General features: G+C 43.6%; 1 protein-coding gene across 2 annotated transcripts in view; it reads left to right on the top strand.

Annotated features, from left to right (window-relative positions):
• TNKS (tankyrase) overlaps window positions 1–17,444 on the top strand; it is a 101,053-nt gene that overhangs the window by 37,379 nt on the left and 46,230 nt on the right. For both annotated transcript variants that reach the window (XM_068681664.1, XM_068681665.1), the window contains exons 4-5: window positions 12,503–12,539; window positions 13,412–13,487. In XM_068681664.1, the coding sequence (XP_068537765.1) occupies window positions 12,503–12,539; window positions 13,412–13,487 (113 nt within the window). The remainder of the gene's footprint in view (window positions 1–12,502; window positions 12,540–13,411; window positions 13,488–17,444) is intronic.

Here is a 17,444-nt window from a genome sequence, read left to right as displayed (position 1 = left end):
TGCAAATAACATTTGGTCAATCATAGGATTTAGTAACACTTACCCAAGACTGCTGGTTCTTGTTATACCTGCACTCTGCAAATTGTGTGAACTGCTAGTTAGAAAGGACGCGATTCACAATTTGCTTGTTTGCACGTACCTTTGGCTTAATTAAACCAAACTCAAAATCTTAGGGAAGTGCATATGGGGATGGGGGTCGTGAAATATCTGAAAGCTGAACAGAAAGGCATGAAAATGCGTAGAAATGTCAGAATTGAAGCTGCCCAGGCAACGCTGTGGTTGGAGGAAACACTGCACTGTTGGAGGAAAAATGAGCAATGTAGTGGTAGCTTTGGCACTATAGGCACTACTGTGGCTAAGGTAATGACAGATCACTGTTTATCCCACTGAAGTTTATCCCACTGAACTGAAGGTGTTAGGAATAAATCGTTGAAGCCCAGAGTAAGTTGATTCCCTCCTTTGAGCCTCGTGGTTTGCCTTTCAAGGACAACTTTTTTTATTTTCCCTTCAGGCTCTTTACTGTTCCTACAACACCTGTACTGATGCCATCTGAACTAAGATTTCCTCATGTATCTCCATGGATGTGGTGCTTTCCTTCTTTTAACCATCAGTAACTGCATCAAGGATTGGTTTGGGGGTAATTTACCTGTCTGATGTTGTCACCTAATGTGTCTGTCATCTTTCCTTGAGAATTGTTTTCAACCTGCACTTGATGTTGAGGTCAAGCGTGTGCATCTAAAGTCGCTTGAATCAATCTCCCCTTTCTTAAAAGGAAGTCAGTTGTCTTTAGCAATGAAATGTCTGCAGTGCATCGCAGATGAAGCATCTTTCAGAAGCAGAATTAACATTATGAGGTGCCAATCTAGAGTAGCTGAATGAGCCAAGGGAAGCTGAAAAAGACAACTGGTGTTTGATGACTTCCTTCTTTGGAGAAAGCTGCCATACTCCAGGGAGAGCAGCGTTGTTTTTTCAGGTGTTGGGGAAAAACAAGCATGGGATTTTACTCTGAGTACAAGCAGTGCTTCGAGGCTTTCTGGATGGTGGGGGGAAGAGGAACTGGTAACAAAGTGCCTCAATATTTAAGGACCATTTAAAAGCATTTGTAAATGCTTTTAAAAGATACGGCCAGGAGGTTGTTGCTCATGGGTGCTGTTTCTTTTTGCCAGGTATCTGTTCTTTGAATAGAAGTTACATAAAACCCAGTACTGCACTGCAGTGAGAGGACAAGGCTGAAGCTGTAGCATTTTCAAGCATACATTTTGAAAGGTTTTCCTCCTAATGTATTTTGAAATAGTGACCTATTCTATAAGGGCGGAGGTTTTTGAATAGCCAATTTCCTTTCTAAAGATCTGTATTTTCCTTTGGTCACTTAAAAAGTGAGCATTTACTCTTTTGAGGGCATTCCCTTCTGTTTTGAAATTAAACCTTCTGTATTTTCTGCTGTTTCAGTAACATTTACAGCCTTTGAGTTCATTTGGATATTTATTGGTAATAGAGCATCATGGTTCACCTCCTTCTGTGCTCTGCAAGTTTCTTTTCTCTTCTCTTTTAAGAATACAATGTTCTTACTATTTGTTTGAACTTTATTTTGCGCAATTGCAAGAATGTTTTGGCAGACATTCAGAATTCAGTTTATTTTGTTTTCAATTTGGGCAGGGAAGCAGCTCTGCCCTTACACAAGGAGCGGACTCGGGGTGTTCTAGCATCACTAGCAGCTTTTAACTGACTGCTGTCTTCAACAAAATCATCTCCTCTTTCTGTGCTTGTGTATTTTACGTAAGCCAAGCCAGATGACACAAGTGGCTGCCGAGGCTGCCAGCTGTTCTGTGGATGTGCCTACCCTGACTGTAGATAGGGAAGCTTGTCGATACGAGTGTTGTAAAGAGAGCAGTAAAAACCTACGATGCGTATCAGTACTTTTGAATGCCTCTTGGATCCTCGTGTCTGCCACCATCAGCCCTGAAACAGCTGCTTCCATGACAAATGGCTGATTCGGTGCCAAATTCCCCAATTTCTATGGACAGTCTGCTTTTGCTGGTGGTACAGTAATGTGGGAGAGGGAGTAAGTAACAAAGTCCAAACACAGGATGGCATTAAATCTGGGGAAATCAGGCTATTTGCTTCTGAAAAGCTTTTGGATGGATTTATGCAGAGAGCTGGACTCTGTCAAACACAACCTTTGCTTTAGTTCAGTTGCTGCCAGCAGGCGAGAAGGGAGGCAGAGTCTTGAGACCTCCCCAGTGAATAGCTGAGAGCCGATTCTGTTCCAATCTATTCTTTTTTAATAAATTCCAGCCTATAATAATATTTTTATAAAAGCCATTTCTTGATGGCCATATTACTCCTGCTACTTCATTGTAGTAATAACAGTAATTACTACTCTAACAGACGCTGCTTAGAGGATTAAGCACCATCACTCCTCCAGTTAAATATTACTTTCTTCTGCAGTCAATGACATGCCCAAAGTCATATGCAGATTGGCGTGCATTCTGCTCCCAAGTCCTCTTGCTAATTTTAGGATCTGTAGTGTTTTGTCCCAGATGTAAGGCACTGTATAGGCTGCCGTGGCATCTCGGTTTGACATCTGCTGTTCCACAGAGCAGGCAGGAGCGGCCTCGTTTCAAAGCATGGCCATTTTGAGTTGACCTCTTTTGGGAAGGACTTCCTCCCGTGGCCAGGCGATTGCAGAAATGAATGCAAGGAGTCAGGATTTCAGCTTTCCTTTGCCTGAAGGATAAATTGCACCTGGTAAAGACAAGTCTGTGCTGAAATTGAACAGGTAGTCTGGTGCTGAGAGACTGCTGGTTAGCTGAACCACCCAAAAAATTGTGTGTCTGTTTTGAAGTGGTAGAGAAACTTAGTTTTTCATAGTAGCTATGCATTTGAAATACTATGGCTCAAAACAGCCCCAGCAAGATGTTATTTTCTCAGTGATATACTATTTCCTATGGGCTTTAATGTTAGGCCCTTGTCCTTAGAAATGAAGAGACATTTCCTCTCAGAAAGAGCAGTCAGGCACTGGGAGGTGGTGGAGTCACTGTCCCTGGGGGTGTTCAAGGAAAGGCTGGACGTGGTGCTTGGGGACAGGGTTTAGTGGGTGACATTGGTGGTATGGGGATGGTCGGACCAGAAGGGAAAAAAGGGAAAAAACTGCTGAGCAACAGCTGCTGAAAGAGTGAGGAGCGAGAAGCAGCCCTGCAGCCCCCCAGGTGAATGCAGCAGGAGGTGCTGCAGGCAGGCAGCAGCCATTCCCCTGAGACCTGTGGAGAGGCCCCTGGTGGAGCAGGCTGTCCCCCTGCAGCCCATGGGTCCCACATGGAGCAGATCTCCACGCTGCAGCCCCCCCATGGGTGGAGGAGCCCCCGGTGGAGCAGGTGGATGTGGCCTGGAGGAGGCTGCGGCCCATGGAGAGCCCCCGCAGAAGCAGGCCCCGGGCCGGAGCTGCAGCCCGTGGAGAGGAACCCACGCAGGAACAGGGGGTCTGGGGGGAGCTGCCACCTGTGGGGAACCTGTGCTGGGGCAGTTTGCTCCAGGGGAATGTACCCTATGGGATGGAGCTGTGTGGGAGCAGTGCTTGAAGAGAACGCAGCAGAAGAAATAAGCTGTTTTCATAGTGCATCCTGTTCAAGAGCTAGCTCTCTCCCCCGTCCTTCTAAACAACCTCAAACAGGGAAATTATTTGATTCCCCCCTAAGAGTCTTTAAAGAAAAATCATATAAATGCCTGTTTACTATTGACACAAACCATGAGAGAAAACTAGCAAGAAAAATACATAGCCTCAGCACAACTATGTTGTATGAAAGCAAGCTCCAAAAATATATGCTTCACCATCCAGTCATTCTCTGAGGAGAACTCTGCAGTCAACATGAGCAGACTACATTTTGCAAACTCTGATTTTCCCATGGTAAATAAAACATGCCAGCTACCTGGGGGTACGGCACCTGAAAATCTATAGATTGATTCAAAACATGAGCATTTATCTTAACAACAACAAAAAAGAAATCTATGTGCTCATATACAGAAAACATTATGAATTTTGTACCAACAATTTGCACAGCTTTAACGGTATTTTTTTCCTAGTACATTAATACAAGACATGTGGCACATATGTGCCAACCTGTGTTTTTATTAATTTTAAATGTCTGAACAATGCAGTCATTCCTCTGTAACCTCATACCTAAACGTATATGACAAGCTTGAGAAAACAAAAGCTGCCACCTCCTACAAATGCACTTCTGTTGCCACACTTGTCCTGTGGCATTTACTCTGGAGGGAATTCAGTCCTAGTTAAATCATTTCTGTGCCTCCCAGAGAAAAACACAAAGCACTTCCAGCATCTCTAGCCCACAGAGTAGCAAGCAGAAGGCAGGAAAAAGACAAGTGAGAGGAGCTGTGCCACCTCTGCTGGCAGCATCGCCGAGGATAAGCAGCAAGTGAATCAGCACAACCCTCAACAAACCGATGACCACGATCGCTCTGCTGCCTCTGTGCCAGGTGCTTCTGTCAGAGACTCCTCAGCTCGGTCTCTCTCGTGCATCTCTGCAGTCACCACCAACCCCACTTGTGCATCTTCAACTCTCCAGAGAAAAATTTCAGGGGCAACCTAGTCACATTCTAGAAAGACGTAATTCTTTGTAAATAGAAGAAACGAGGCAAACCAGTCTCTCACACAGCAATGAACTCATCTGTATTTGGGAAGCTAAAGAAAACTACAGTACAACGTTATCTTCATTACCAAAAGCACGGGTATCATAAAAAGGAGAAGAAAAAAAAAAAGTCAACTTACTTTTATGTTATTCTTCAGCAAAGTACAGCAAGTAAATTCTTACCAAAAGAATGTCGAGACAGAAATAACAGTTTGCTACGGAAAACAATTTTGTCATACCGAGCAGGAAAGTAACGTGCCAACAGTTCATTTCAAATATTTTTAAAAATACGCATCTTCTCCACAATAAAAATTTTCCCTGTGTTAACACGCTATTATTTCCTAATTAGAGCCAGAAGACGGTTGGAAAATAAGGAACAGCCAGGTACAGTTTGGAGGAGAGAGGAGAAAGCAGCACAAACACGAGAAACCTGTAATCGCCGTCCAGCTGCAAAACCATGAGCTGTCCACAGGACATGATGAAATACATCCACAGGTCCTGAGGGAACTGGTGGATGAAGTTGCTAAGCCACCATCCATCGCATTTGAGAAGTCATGGCAGTCCAGTGAAATTTGCAGTGGCTGGAAGACGACCACACAGTTACGGCATGGGTGGATAGGGGAAGAACAATCCACCAATTGCTCTTGGACTGTAAAATATATAAAAAAATATATATAAAAAAATCCATGCAAGAGTTAACACAGGTTTTCTCTGTTGTGGCCTAGTGTATTTTTTTAGTAAGAGCTTACTCAGCATTATTACTCCTTCCAGAGAGCATGCACCATCAAGAAGAAATAATATTATATCTTCACCACCACCAGCTTAGGCCTCTTGCTTAACTGAGAAATTTCCATTTTTTTTCCCATCCTCTGAGCATATCTCAGCAAAGCAGGGCAAAGACAGGTTATAAAAGAACTGTGTCTATCTTCACAGGTTTCGGCAATGGAAACTGCCAGAGAGAGGTCACTGTCATTGGATCGCAGCCCGTGTTCAAACATAAAATTGTGCCATTGCAAGAGTTCTAGCATATGCTTCTAGCAGAAGAGGCTTTACTGCACTTGAAATGTTTCTGCATTTGGGTAAAGGACACAAGCAAGGCAAGGAAATATTCAAAGGGAGTGAGTACTAGCAGGTTTTGTTTTCCCTTCCTCTGTGTAACAGTCATACCAATAGTTCTCAGCCCTGGCAGGGGACTGTGTAGGAGTCATCAAGCAGTGTAAAGGCAGTTGGACTTTGTTTTTGTTGATACGGTTCTTCCATTTGCCATTTTGGCCCAAATAGAAGACTGTGCTTAGGTATAGAAGTACTCATCATCCCTGAACGCACAGATGGTGCTGCACGATAAAATTCCCCTCTAAGTATCAGTGGTGTCATCTGACAACCTGAACCACCCTCGGACATACGGTGCTTCCAGGTTTTAGGGAGGGATGCCTGGCCAGCAGTTAAGTAGCAGGGGCTCAGCAAAGTCATACCTGTCCTTTCCTTCCCTTTTTTCTCACCTACAAGATACTGCTCCTAACCCTAGCAAAGAGAGAAAAAATGAAGATGGAGCATGCTATATGGTAAGGTGAGGCCACGTATGGTAAGGAATGACGATGCACATAATGTACATAAGCCAGAAATTAATTTTCCCCCTGACCTGCTAGCTCTTCAAGAGGGAAACATTCATCTACCATCTTGCAGTTGTGGGGACGGACAAAAGCAGGAGAACTCTTGAGACAAAACTACCTTTTTCCTGCCAATGATGAGGAACAGGTTTTCCTGCAAAGCTCAACATGATTTCAAGAGAAAAAAAGATCCAGGAAAAGACAAGATTTACTGACTAATTAGACCAACAATTTCCAGAACACTCAGGAGAGTTCTCATCTAATTCCCTGAAGATACTGCAACATTTGAAAACAAACTCTTAAAATAATTATCTTCAGCATTTGCAGATAAAACCTACAAGGAGTTGCAATGCTGTGCTGGTTTTACCCTGCTGGGCAGCTGAACTGCACCATAGCTGCTCTCTCACTCCCCCTCCTTAAGGAGCTCCACCGGGGGCTCCTCCACCCATGGGGGGGCTGCAGCGTGGAGATCTGCTCCATGTGGGACCCATGGGCTGCAGGGGGACAGCCTGCTCCACCAGGGGCCTCTCCACAGACTGCAGGGGAACTTCAGCTGCATACCTGGAGCACCTCCTGCCTTCCTGCTGCACTCACCTGTGGTCTGCAGGGTTGCTGCTCACTCCTTATTCTTCCAGCTGTTGTTGTGCAGCAGTTTTTTTCTCTGTCTTAAATATGTTCTCATAAAGACACAAACAACATCACTTTTTGGCTCAGCTCTGGCCAGCAGCAGGTCCCTTTGGAGCCAGCTGAAACTGGCCCTTCTCTAATGTGGGGCAGCTTTGGGAGTCTTCTCACAGAGGCCACCCCTGCAGCCCCCTGCTACCAAAATCTTGCTAAGGAAACACACTACAAACATTAACCCTAAGCAAATGAGAAGTAACAGAGGTTGACCAGAAGACCTCCAAAAGTCCCTTCCAATCTCAACCATTCTGCGACTCTGTAGTATTCACAAATCATCTTTATGCAGGCTGTGGCCAGTTGCATGTTGATCTGTCCTAGGTCCTTCTGGCACAGGTCTCAAAGGCAGGGTGCCATTAGCTGGTGTTTTCACTGTTTATCAGTACCCTGGGGATTTATGCGTGCAATTGTGATTCTATATTGCATGCAAATTGTTTATCCTATCTAGTTTTTCAGTTTGATTAAAAATCTTTTCATCAATTTCTCACCGTTTTTTTTTTTTTTGGTGTAGTGTTGGATACTGATGGCTTTATTTAACGTGTGACATTAATTTTTAGGGAGTCGTCCTCACTGTGGAAAACACACGGTAGCATGATAAAGCAAAAGCTGCTTTGTCCAGGTTGTTTCAGTTCCAGTTGGTTTCTGTGTTAGCTGACATGTTGGAGGGGAGGAACAGAGAGAGCTCCCTTACCTTGTTCCTTGGCGTAGGTGTGTTGAGAAAAGGACTGTCAGTGTGTGCCATTTGGATTGCTTCTGCAGTTTGCAGTAATCAGGTGAAATTTCAGCACTTCTGGCAGAGAGTTAAAGCAGAATCTCTAGTCTGCTTCAGGACTGATCTGCTATGTTAGGCTTTTCCAGAATTTGGGATTTGCCTCTCTCAAACATGCATACATGACTGTGATATCTCAGACTCATCTGGTAAGTTTAAAATGTAAAAGCTTCTACTGAATTAAAGCTGGGAGTAGCTTATTCCTTGCAGCTCTTCAGCACTGAAGTTGTTTGTGCTGTATTGAGATTGTCAGTGTGGCCCAGCTGTGATGACCACGTGGCACCAGTTGCCACATGGTTAGGCAGGAAGATGTGATCTCTAAGATGGGAGGCAGGAGGAGCAGGTTGGTAGCAGAGGAGAGCTCGTGGAGTCTAACTGCAAAAGGCTGCTTGTGCTTCCCTGGCTGCAACTGCTATCATTAAGCCGACAAACACAAAAGAAACACCTGAGGAAATATGTAAGGAGCCCATAAAGCTTTCAGCCTGTCACTGTTGATACACGGCTGTCTAGAGAAGAGTCTAGAAGCTACCTCATGTTAGATAAGGGATGGTTTCAGACTGCTGCAAAGGGATCCACTGCTGGCCAGGGCTGAGCCAATGAGCAACACTGTTCTGAGAGAGTATATTTAAGAACGGGGAAAAAAATGTGGCAAAACAGCAGCTGGGAGAGCGAGGAGTGAGCAGCAGCCCTGCAGCCCCCAGGTGAGTGCAGCAGGAGGTGCTGCAGGCAGGCAGCAGCAGTTCCCCTGTGGCCTGTGCAGGGAGAGGCCCCTGGTGGAGCAGGCTGTCCCCCTGCAGCCCATGGGTCCCACAGGGAGCAGACTCCAAGCCAGACCTGTAGCCTGTGGAGAGGAGCCCATGCAGGAGCGGGGGATCTGTTGGGATCTGTTGCCCATGGGGAACCCACATCGGAGCTGCCCAGCAGAGTAAAACCACCACAACTGGTTGGCTGTGGTTACCTGCGGTGGCCTCCTGGTTCCAGCATCAGCAGAGCAGTGGTTCCATCTGGAGCTAGGAGCAAGCTGAAGGGTTTAAAGGATGCTGAGCAAGCTGTAAGGAATGAGCTCAGTCAGGTGCTGTGAACAGCAGACAGTGAGTATTTACCAGCTTTTGCCTGACAAGATTGTTGCCCAGAGAGGTTGTGGAGTCTCCTTCTCTGGAGATATTCAAGACCCACCTGGATGCCATGCTATGCAATGTGCTCAAGGTGACCCTGCTTGGCAGGGAGGTTGGACTTTTTTTTGATGATCTTCAGAGGTCCCTTCCAACCTCAGCCATTCTGTGATTCTGTGAAGATGATGAGCAGCTCTGTCTGCTCCCCATTTTATGCCCCTTCAGAGACTGACAGAGCGACCATCTGTGGGCTACCCAGCGAGAAGAGGCGAACAGGACCAGCACTTTTCTTGTGGGCTGCCAGGCTAAGCCACAACCCTTCTGGATTTCTGCTCTGGGTTCTTTCAAACCAAGAGCAAAGGCAGGCCAGGCAACTTCTCACCTGCACAGCGTGGCATATGGAGTACATGCTTGGCAGGATGTCCTTGGGCTTACCACCACACATAGAAAGGAAACCCTGATTTGTGCTGTGGTGGAAGGGCCAGATAGCAAATAGGTGAGAATTGTTTGCACTGTTATTTGTTGAATTGCTGTTTTGGTCTTCTATGGCAGGGTCTAAACAACATGAACTTTCACACCTCTGGCAGACAATATTTGTGCCATCCCAAATACCGCTGCCAAAAATCCTCTGTATTAATGCTGTGATTGCAGGGATGTCTTTCTCTCTGTTACTCTCTCAATCAAGTTAGCAATTACTAAGAGATTTGAAAGAGGAGTTCAGGCTGTTACCTGCACTTTGTTCTGAAGATGCCCTTCTACAAATCGACAGACCCTAACCTGCAGAAAGGAGCTCAGTAAGAGATGTTATTACTTTGGTTCGAGTCAAGCGGTTTGACATTCTTTGAGCAGAAGTACTGCTTGAGGATGATAGCCTGTATTCGTGTACTTAGCTCCGAATTAGAAATTCATCTCAGCCATAACCACGCATGGTTTGTTTTCAAATGCTTTGAAAATGAATGTTTTATTAGGTAGCTGTGGCCAAATGCTGCAGGATGGCCTTTGATAGGCTTCATCGCTAAGTGACTGTAGCCGTGTTGGCAGAGCCCTCTGGTGGGAGCACAGCCTGTGCCAGGAGAAGCTGGTTTTGCAGGCAGAGCCACCCACTTCTCCCAAATGCCACTAACCAGCCTTCTCTCTGCTTGGTGGCATCCCACCAGCTGTTTGCAAAGTGGCCAGGGGCTTCCCCTTCATCCAGCTCCTAGCCAGGAGCTTCAGAAATGCAGAGCCCTGCAGATTTTTTATCAAATTGGTGGTGCAACCAGAGGTACGAGTGCCTGTATCATTTTAGGTATTGCTCTGTAAAATGCTGACAGCTCTTAGAGAGTAACAAAGTTGGCCAATTACAAGATAATGTTTTCCTAATCCGGATCACAGTGTAGGAGAGCTCTGATGGATTTCAGCATCCGTTTGTATGAATTTCAACAGTATCTGTAAATACTTTTTTTTCTACCTCGAAGTAAAAGTGACCGATTTACTTAGGCATGCAACAGGACGTTTTGGAGCCAAGAAGCACAGCCTTCCATTTCTTTCGGTCAGTGACGCTTTCAACAAGCAGGGTCTTTGAGGAAAGGGCTTTTGTGTAGCACCTTATTGAGCAGGGAGGAAAAATGGTATTATACTTGTCTAATACAGTAGTATTCAAAAGCCTGGTTAGAACTGCTAAATGCACTGCCAAACCCGAATCTGTAAACAGGCCTTTTAATCCGATTAGGTCCCTGAAGTGTTGATATAATATAGGCCAATAACTCTCCTGCAGGAAATCCAGCTGTTTAAGATTGTTGCACGAGTAATGCAGTAGTAATAAAACGTCTTTTTTTTTTTTCCCTTAGTCACATGCTGGCCAGAGCTTTTCATTCAGCATTGATTTGAAACACTCACAGCTGTGCCCAGTATTTTATCTTCATTAAAATAAAAAAGAGGAACACACACAGAGGGGCTCGAACAGGCTGCTACCTGTGGTGGGCAGGAACCCCCCTGAGGAAGCTGGAGAGAAGCACTAAGACTAACACCTGACGCATTTTGGGGTAATTTGACCTCTTGCATCATCCAGCATTCCCTAAGAAATACATATAAATTCTTCCAAAAGCTCATCACGGCCTGCACTTGCAGTGCCAGCTCCAGTTTTTCACCTTCGTGTGCTGCAGTGCTGGGGTTCAGCAACGTGTAACCGCTCCGTGAAGACAGCCCTCACACGCAGCCTGGCGTGGTGGAACTCCTTGCTGCGTGTCGTCGTGAATTCCCAACACTGAATTTGCTGCAGAAAGCAATTAAATGGTATAATCCATCGGTGCTGCTGGCTGCAGGCACTGCCTTTGTCTGAGAATTCCTCAGGGGCAGAGGGGCTGGGAGGTGCATCACCTTACCCTGGGGTGAAGGCAGGATGCTGAACGAAACAGGGCTGCTCGAGGCCCTCAGGAGGGCTGCTTTCGGTGTGGGCTTTCTCTCCTGGTGATAACTGGAGCTGTGCTGGGGGGAGTCCCAATGAAGGAAGGCTCTGACCCTCCTCCTGCAGCCTACAAAGCTTTACTGAGGCATATTTTATCAGAGGGGCTTTCCTGGTTACCTGGAGTCCCATGCCCTGACTGCCTTCCCTGCCTGTAACGCATGGCACAGTGGATTCTTATTACAAATACACATAAGAGGCAACACAAAGGGTTTATTTTATCATCTTTCTTACAGGACAGCCTCATCTTCCTGTTGTTCTTACAGCACTGTGATTAGCAGCTTCAGTTCTCTGGCAGGTATTAATACGGTATGCTTCTCAAGCCCTCCATGTTTTGGCTACTAGGACAGCCTCTGCTCTACGATTTTATGAAGCTACTTTTTCAGGAGCTGTTTTTCCAAATTCCAAATTGAAATTCTTAAATTTCAATTTTTGTTGCGTGCCATCATATTTCTGCTTGGTCGAATACCGAATTATTTCCACAGGTTCATTTCCACATGCTCTTTTTAAGCTATTTACGTTTAATAAACCTTTTTAAGATATTTAATTTTTGTTGTGGGAGCAACAACCTTCCTGAGCTGTCTGTTGTAGCTCAAAATTTCACATGCAAACGTTGCTTTTGGTATTGCTCGTGGTTATCTCTCATCTCAGAGTCACGTAACAGCCTCTTGGAGAGTTCATCCCCTTTTGTCTGCGCCTTTTATTTCTAATGCACGCTTTCTTGGGAAGCGGCAGCCGATGTGATGTTGGTGATTTTTCTAAATAATCCTTGCTCTTCTGAAGAAGTTGGTGAAGTTGAATATCGCCGTTCGAACGGGAGGTTCGGGGACGGGTAATTTGTACCTTTTAGCCAGCCGCGCTGCCTTGCTTTTGTCTCAGAATTTATTATGCTTCCCAAGTAGAATGTGACAGACTGAATAGGGCAGGGGGTGGGGACATTGTCTTCAGCTGACACACTGCTATCAGCGGGACTGTGTTCCTGGACGTAAGATTTTGCAGTCATTGGTTGTCCGAAGAAAGCCTTTCCATTTGAGGATTGGACCAGAAGATGCGTCAGTTTGCTGCCCGTCTCCAAGGTACTGGTGATGCTGCCTCCACAAGCTGGCTAACGTCACAGCTCCATCACCCAGCGGGGTGTGGGCTTTTTTTCTCCTCTCCTCTGTTTTAATTCTGTATTTGCTTCCTACTGCATTTCTTAATCTGTCTTCCGCCAAATGCTAACAGCATGATATTTTGCAATCATTTAGGTGAATACAAGAAGGACGAACTCCTGGAAGCTGCTAGGTGAGTGCTGCTTACAATACAGAGCATATTTTGGGGGTAGAAGCAGGAAAGGAAACGAGATTTTTTGAAACAGTGATGTTTTGTCATTGCTTTCCCATGGAATGATGCAAATAATCCGCCTCATTAGCAGAAATCTCTTTGGACTTTATAGTCTGCTAGAAATGGAAAAGCCTGTTTATGTAATTGAAATCCCCCCCCACGGTGGTTATAAGGTTAATACTGAGTTTTTGCTGTAAGCTGTTTAAATACTCTCTATCATTTTGTGACTGTTCTTTTTAGGGGCAAATTAAATAAAATTAGCCATTATCTTTTCTTCTTTTTTTTTTCTTCTTTTTTTTTTCTTTTTACTGCTACCTTAGGATATATTTTGAAAATAAGCTTTACCAGAACAGAACATATGGAAGCCCATACAAAAGGTGTAAAGTTCAGCCTTATATTCCGAAGATGCTTTCAGGCTTCCTTCTGACAGCACAAGACCATATTTACAGGCTGTTTACCCTTATAAAAAAAAATCAGGATATTGGCTTATAGTTATTTGGAATGTTATGGGTTGCATACAATGAAAATGTGTTTAATTCAGAACAAGCAGTTCAGCAAATGGCTTTCAGAGGATCTGTAAAATTAGATGAAGGAAATATAGGATGAGATTAAGGAAATAAAATAAGAGTTGTTTTTTTTTTTTTTTATCATCTATTACAGTACTATTTCCTATAATTATGCTGGGTCTTGAAATGTGCAGAAAATCCATTTGACATTCTCCCTGGCAGAGTACAGATTTCAGTATATGATACTCTGATGTCCAGCTCTTTAGCAAATATTTTGCAGAACACTCTTTTCCCCCCTTTTCCTAATTCCCTCCTCTCCATTTACAGGAGTGGTAATGAAGAAAAACTAATGGCTTTATTGACACCTTTAAATGTGAACTGCCATGCGAGTGATGGGCGCAAGGTAAGTTAATTCCTGTTTTTTATTTCCATTTTTTGAGAAATGCCAATTTAACCGTATTGGGAAACATAGATGTATAAACCCAGACTGTGTAGGTGGGTGAACCCTAAGTGCTGTCTTTTCACCATGAAATTAAATGCTGGTGTACTAGACATTGGCAGCTGTGACAAACCAACAGTCAGCAGACATGGATTTTAAGTGTGTCTTTTCTTCTAAATGTCAGACCCCAGCTTACACGTAAAGTGCAACCACAGGATCTTTTGTAACAAAACCAATATCTGCGGTTGCAGATGAATAAAATAGCTAAAAGAGGGAAGTTATTTGTGTTCGAATATTGTCTGGGTGAGGTGATTCTTATTCAGCTTAGCACCTAATGTGCTGGCACATAGACTAGCAGTGTGTTGATATGATTAACACCTTCTGCATTTTCTTAGATTTTACATTATTGTTTTGACTTTCTCTGTCAGGGACATTTAAATGAGTTAAATTAAGAATTAGGCTGAAACTGGAGGAGGAAACAACACATGCAGTATGAAGTAGATCCTATGATTTGTGATGTTTGAGACATCAATATGCTGGACTGTCTAGACTGGTAAATTTACAGACGTTGTTTTTATTTATTTATTATTTATTTCTAAGTGTGCCAGAATGTTCCTAATCGGTGTCTGTTAAAAAGGTCTCTCACGCATAACAATACATCTCACTCTCAGAGAGAAATGGGAGTGTTTTCCTGCACAGCTTTTTATTTTCTGTGAAGGGTGTTGGAGCATAGTATGAACCTCTGCCCATTTTGGAGCTGTTGTGGAATAGCACAGTGCCACTGATGAGGGGGGCTGAAACCAGTTGATGCTGCCCTTTCATTAAAAGAGATGTTGCAGATTGTAAGGACGTATTTGTGAAAATAGTCTGACTTGTAATATGAAATGTCTTATCGAGTGTGATACCTGTAATACCCACTATGTGGAAGAAAAAATCATCAGTTTTTAACTTGTTTATATTAATGGCTGATCAAAAGTTTCTGAATCTTCCAGGTTTTTAAAGCAATTAATTTTTTCATGTGGGGGGACAATCAAATGAAGAAGGGCTTTATGTAGCATGTCTGTGTTGGAGCTGATGGAATACTTCCAATATTTTAAGATTAAACATATTGCCTATAGTTCTTGGCTTCCTTTTTCTTTTTAAAAGAATTTTCTGTTCAAATGAGAATGCATTTGGTTATTAATAGTGCACTGTGCTAGAATAATTAAGCACTGTGGTATACAGCAGTGGATTGCTGTGTAATTGAGCCCCTGTAATTTCTGATCTAAGGCCAAAGGCAGAGTTGTGATTTCTGTTGATAGGGAGAGGAAGCAGGCCTTGCCGATATGTCATCAAGAATAATTCACTCTAAAAAGAAAACAAAAGGCCTTAAAAAATCTTATTAAGCTAGGGGAAATTATATATGTATTATTGTGGCCTCTGAATTAGTTTCAAAATTTATGCCAAAAGCTCAGCAAGCGTATTGCTGTTAAAGCTAATCAATGTAGGCACTTCAATAATTTGTGTGTTTGGTTGTGCTGGTGATTTTAGCCACCTGGGTAGCCAGACTCCATCACAACCTCTTTCTTGCTCTCCCTCCTCAAAAGAAGAGGGGAAGAAGAAAGTATACTGGAAGAAAAAAAAAGAAAGAAAAAAAAAAACTCATAGGCTGAGGTAAGGCTAATTTAATTAAAGAGAAAAGAAAGGTAGGTTGAGGTAAGGATAATTTAATTAAAGAGAAAACAAAGGAGGGGGAGGGGGGATGGCGAAACCAGCAAAGACTGCACAGAAGCACAGAGGAAAGAAAATTCTCTACTTCCCCTCAATAAGTGATGTTTGGCCATGTCCTAAGAAGCAGGGCCCTTTGCAGCCTACAGCTCGACGTTCTTGTCAATGAAGGTCTGCTGATGTAGCTGCCTCCAACTGACCCTGATTTGCACTTGCTGAGAATATGTCTGTTTTGGAAGTTGTTTTTCGTATTCCTTGCTGTGTTTCAATATTGTTATTTTTTAAACTCACATAACATTATTTTTTCTGATGGAGACACCGAGCCCTCCATTCCAAATATGATTGTTTTTCTTAGTTATTTTTTGCAGATCCCTTGGTTTTCAAGCCTCAGACTTACCACAGACGTAGCACAGTGTCAGGGTGAGGATGTGCAGCCTCCATGAAGTGGTCTGAGCATCTCTGCACCATGTTTACTCTGCAGTGTAGACATACACAGAAACTCCTGTTCGTTTCTTCTGCTTTTGCATTCCTCGGGCTTGCACATTTCTGAGACATCCAGCACTATTTTGCTAAGGGACCACTTTAGTTTTGTAGGTAAGAAAATTGAGTCCCAGTTGTGATTTCTTTCTGTATAAGAGAAACTAGCAGCATTATTCATACTCGAGGGCTTGAATTTCTAGAAGTTGTCGTCCAACAGCTACAACTGCTGACAAAATAGCAGCACGGTCAGTAAATTGTTGGTCGTGGTATTGTCTACTTTATTGCTGTCTGCATTTTAGGAAATTCAGGAACTGAATTTCCTATACACCACGTCTGCTGGGATAGCATGCTTCGTAGAACAGATGAAAGGAGTGGAAAACCAAGACTGTAGCTTGCTGGTCTGAAACCAGCTTGGGTTAAAAGTAACAAAGACATACTGCGTCGTGTGTGCTTCTTGCAGCCTTATTGAAATGTATTAATAGGCAGAGTGATTCCTAGTGGACAGGAGTCCGTGCTGCTATAACAGTTACAGCTGGTGCTGATAGCCATTGATCCACCCGTTAATTTAGCACAGAGGTCAATACTGGATTAGGAGTGGAATCCAATGTTTCTTCTTCCCCTCCAAGAGAAAGTTTGGACAGATTACATGAGCACTGTGGAGATGCTCACATTACTGAAGCTCTTCATCTGTTGTCTGAAGAGACAATTCACTCTGTTGCTACTCTTGCAATTATTTTCTGGAGTGAAAAATGAAGGAGGAGTGTGTGCAAAGAGAGAGCAATTTTTATGCGTCAGCTAAAACATTACTGCATACCAAGGATCGATGTAATTTATGGAGTTTTGTTTTGATTTGATGACCAGGAAAAGTAACCGATAATATCTCAGAGAAGCAATTATTTAATTGAGCTAGGAAACTGATTTTGAGTAAGTATTGGCTTGTGTACATGGTGAATGAGGGCACAAATAATACTGCCCTTTTTTGAGCTATACAGTGCAGTGTATGCAAATGAAAGTGTTATGCAAGGGTGAAATGTCAAAAGAAATGTTTGTTTTCTTTCAACCAGTCCAATTTGTTTGCTTTTTAAAAAGCAAAGCTTGAGCTAAATTACAATAGTTAATTTTAGTTAAAATAGTTATTTTACATCATTTAGTCTTGTTTTGAGTTTTTCAAGAGGAGAGTGGGAAAAAAATGTTAGGGTGGAGTGTTATGTTTAACGTAAAATTTGCATTTTACATCATTTCTATTTACAGTGTTTTGCAAAGTATTTGCTTTATCAAAATGGAACTTGTTCAGATAAAATTCTCATGAGCACGTGCATATTCCTGATGGGTCTGAAATTTTTCTGTGTCCCTCCTCTGAGCTCTGCCAAACTTTGTGTGGTATATTGATGTAAAGACTTGTAGAAGACCATCTGAAGTATTGAACTTCATGGAAAAGCCCTCCAAGATCATCTGGTCCAACCATCCCCCTGCCACCACTGTCACCCACTAACCCATGTCCCCAAGCACCACGTCCAACCTTTCCTTGAACACCCCCAGGGACGGTGACTCCACCACCTCCCTGGGCAACCCGTCCCAGTGCCTGGCTGCTCTTTCTGAGCAGAAATGTCTCCTCATTGCCAACCTGAACCTCCCCTGGCACAACTTGAGGCCATTGCCTCGCCCAGGTCCCTTTTCTCTTCCCAGTCTTCTAGCCACTCTGCCCCGAGCCTGTAGCACTGCATGGGGTTGTTG

Source organism: Anas acuta, chromosome 4, assembly GCF_963932015.1.
Source record: "Anas acuta chromosome 4, bAnaAcu1.1, whole genome shotgun sequence".
Lineage (NCBI taxonomy): Eukaryota > Metazoa > Chordata > Aves > Anseriformes > Anatidae > Anas > Anas acuta.
The sequence above is the reverse complement of the archived record's forward strand: the minus strand, read 5'-3'. Positions and strand labels throughout refer to the sequence as shown.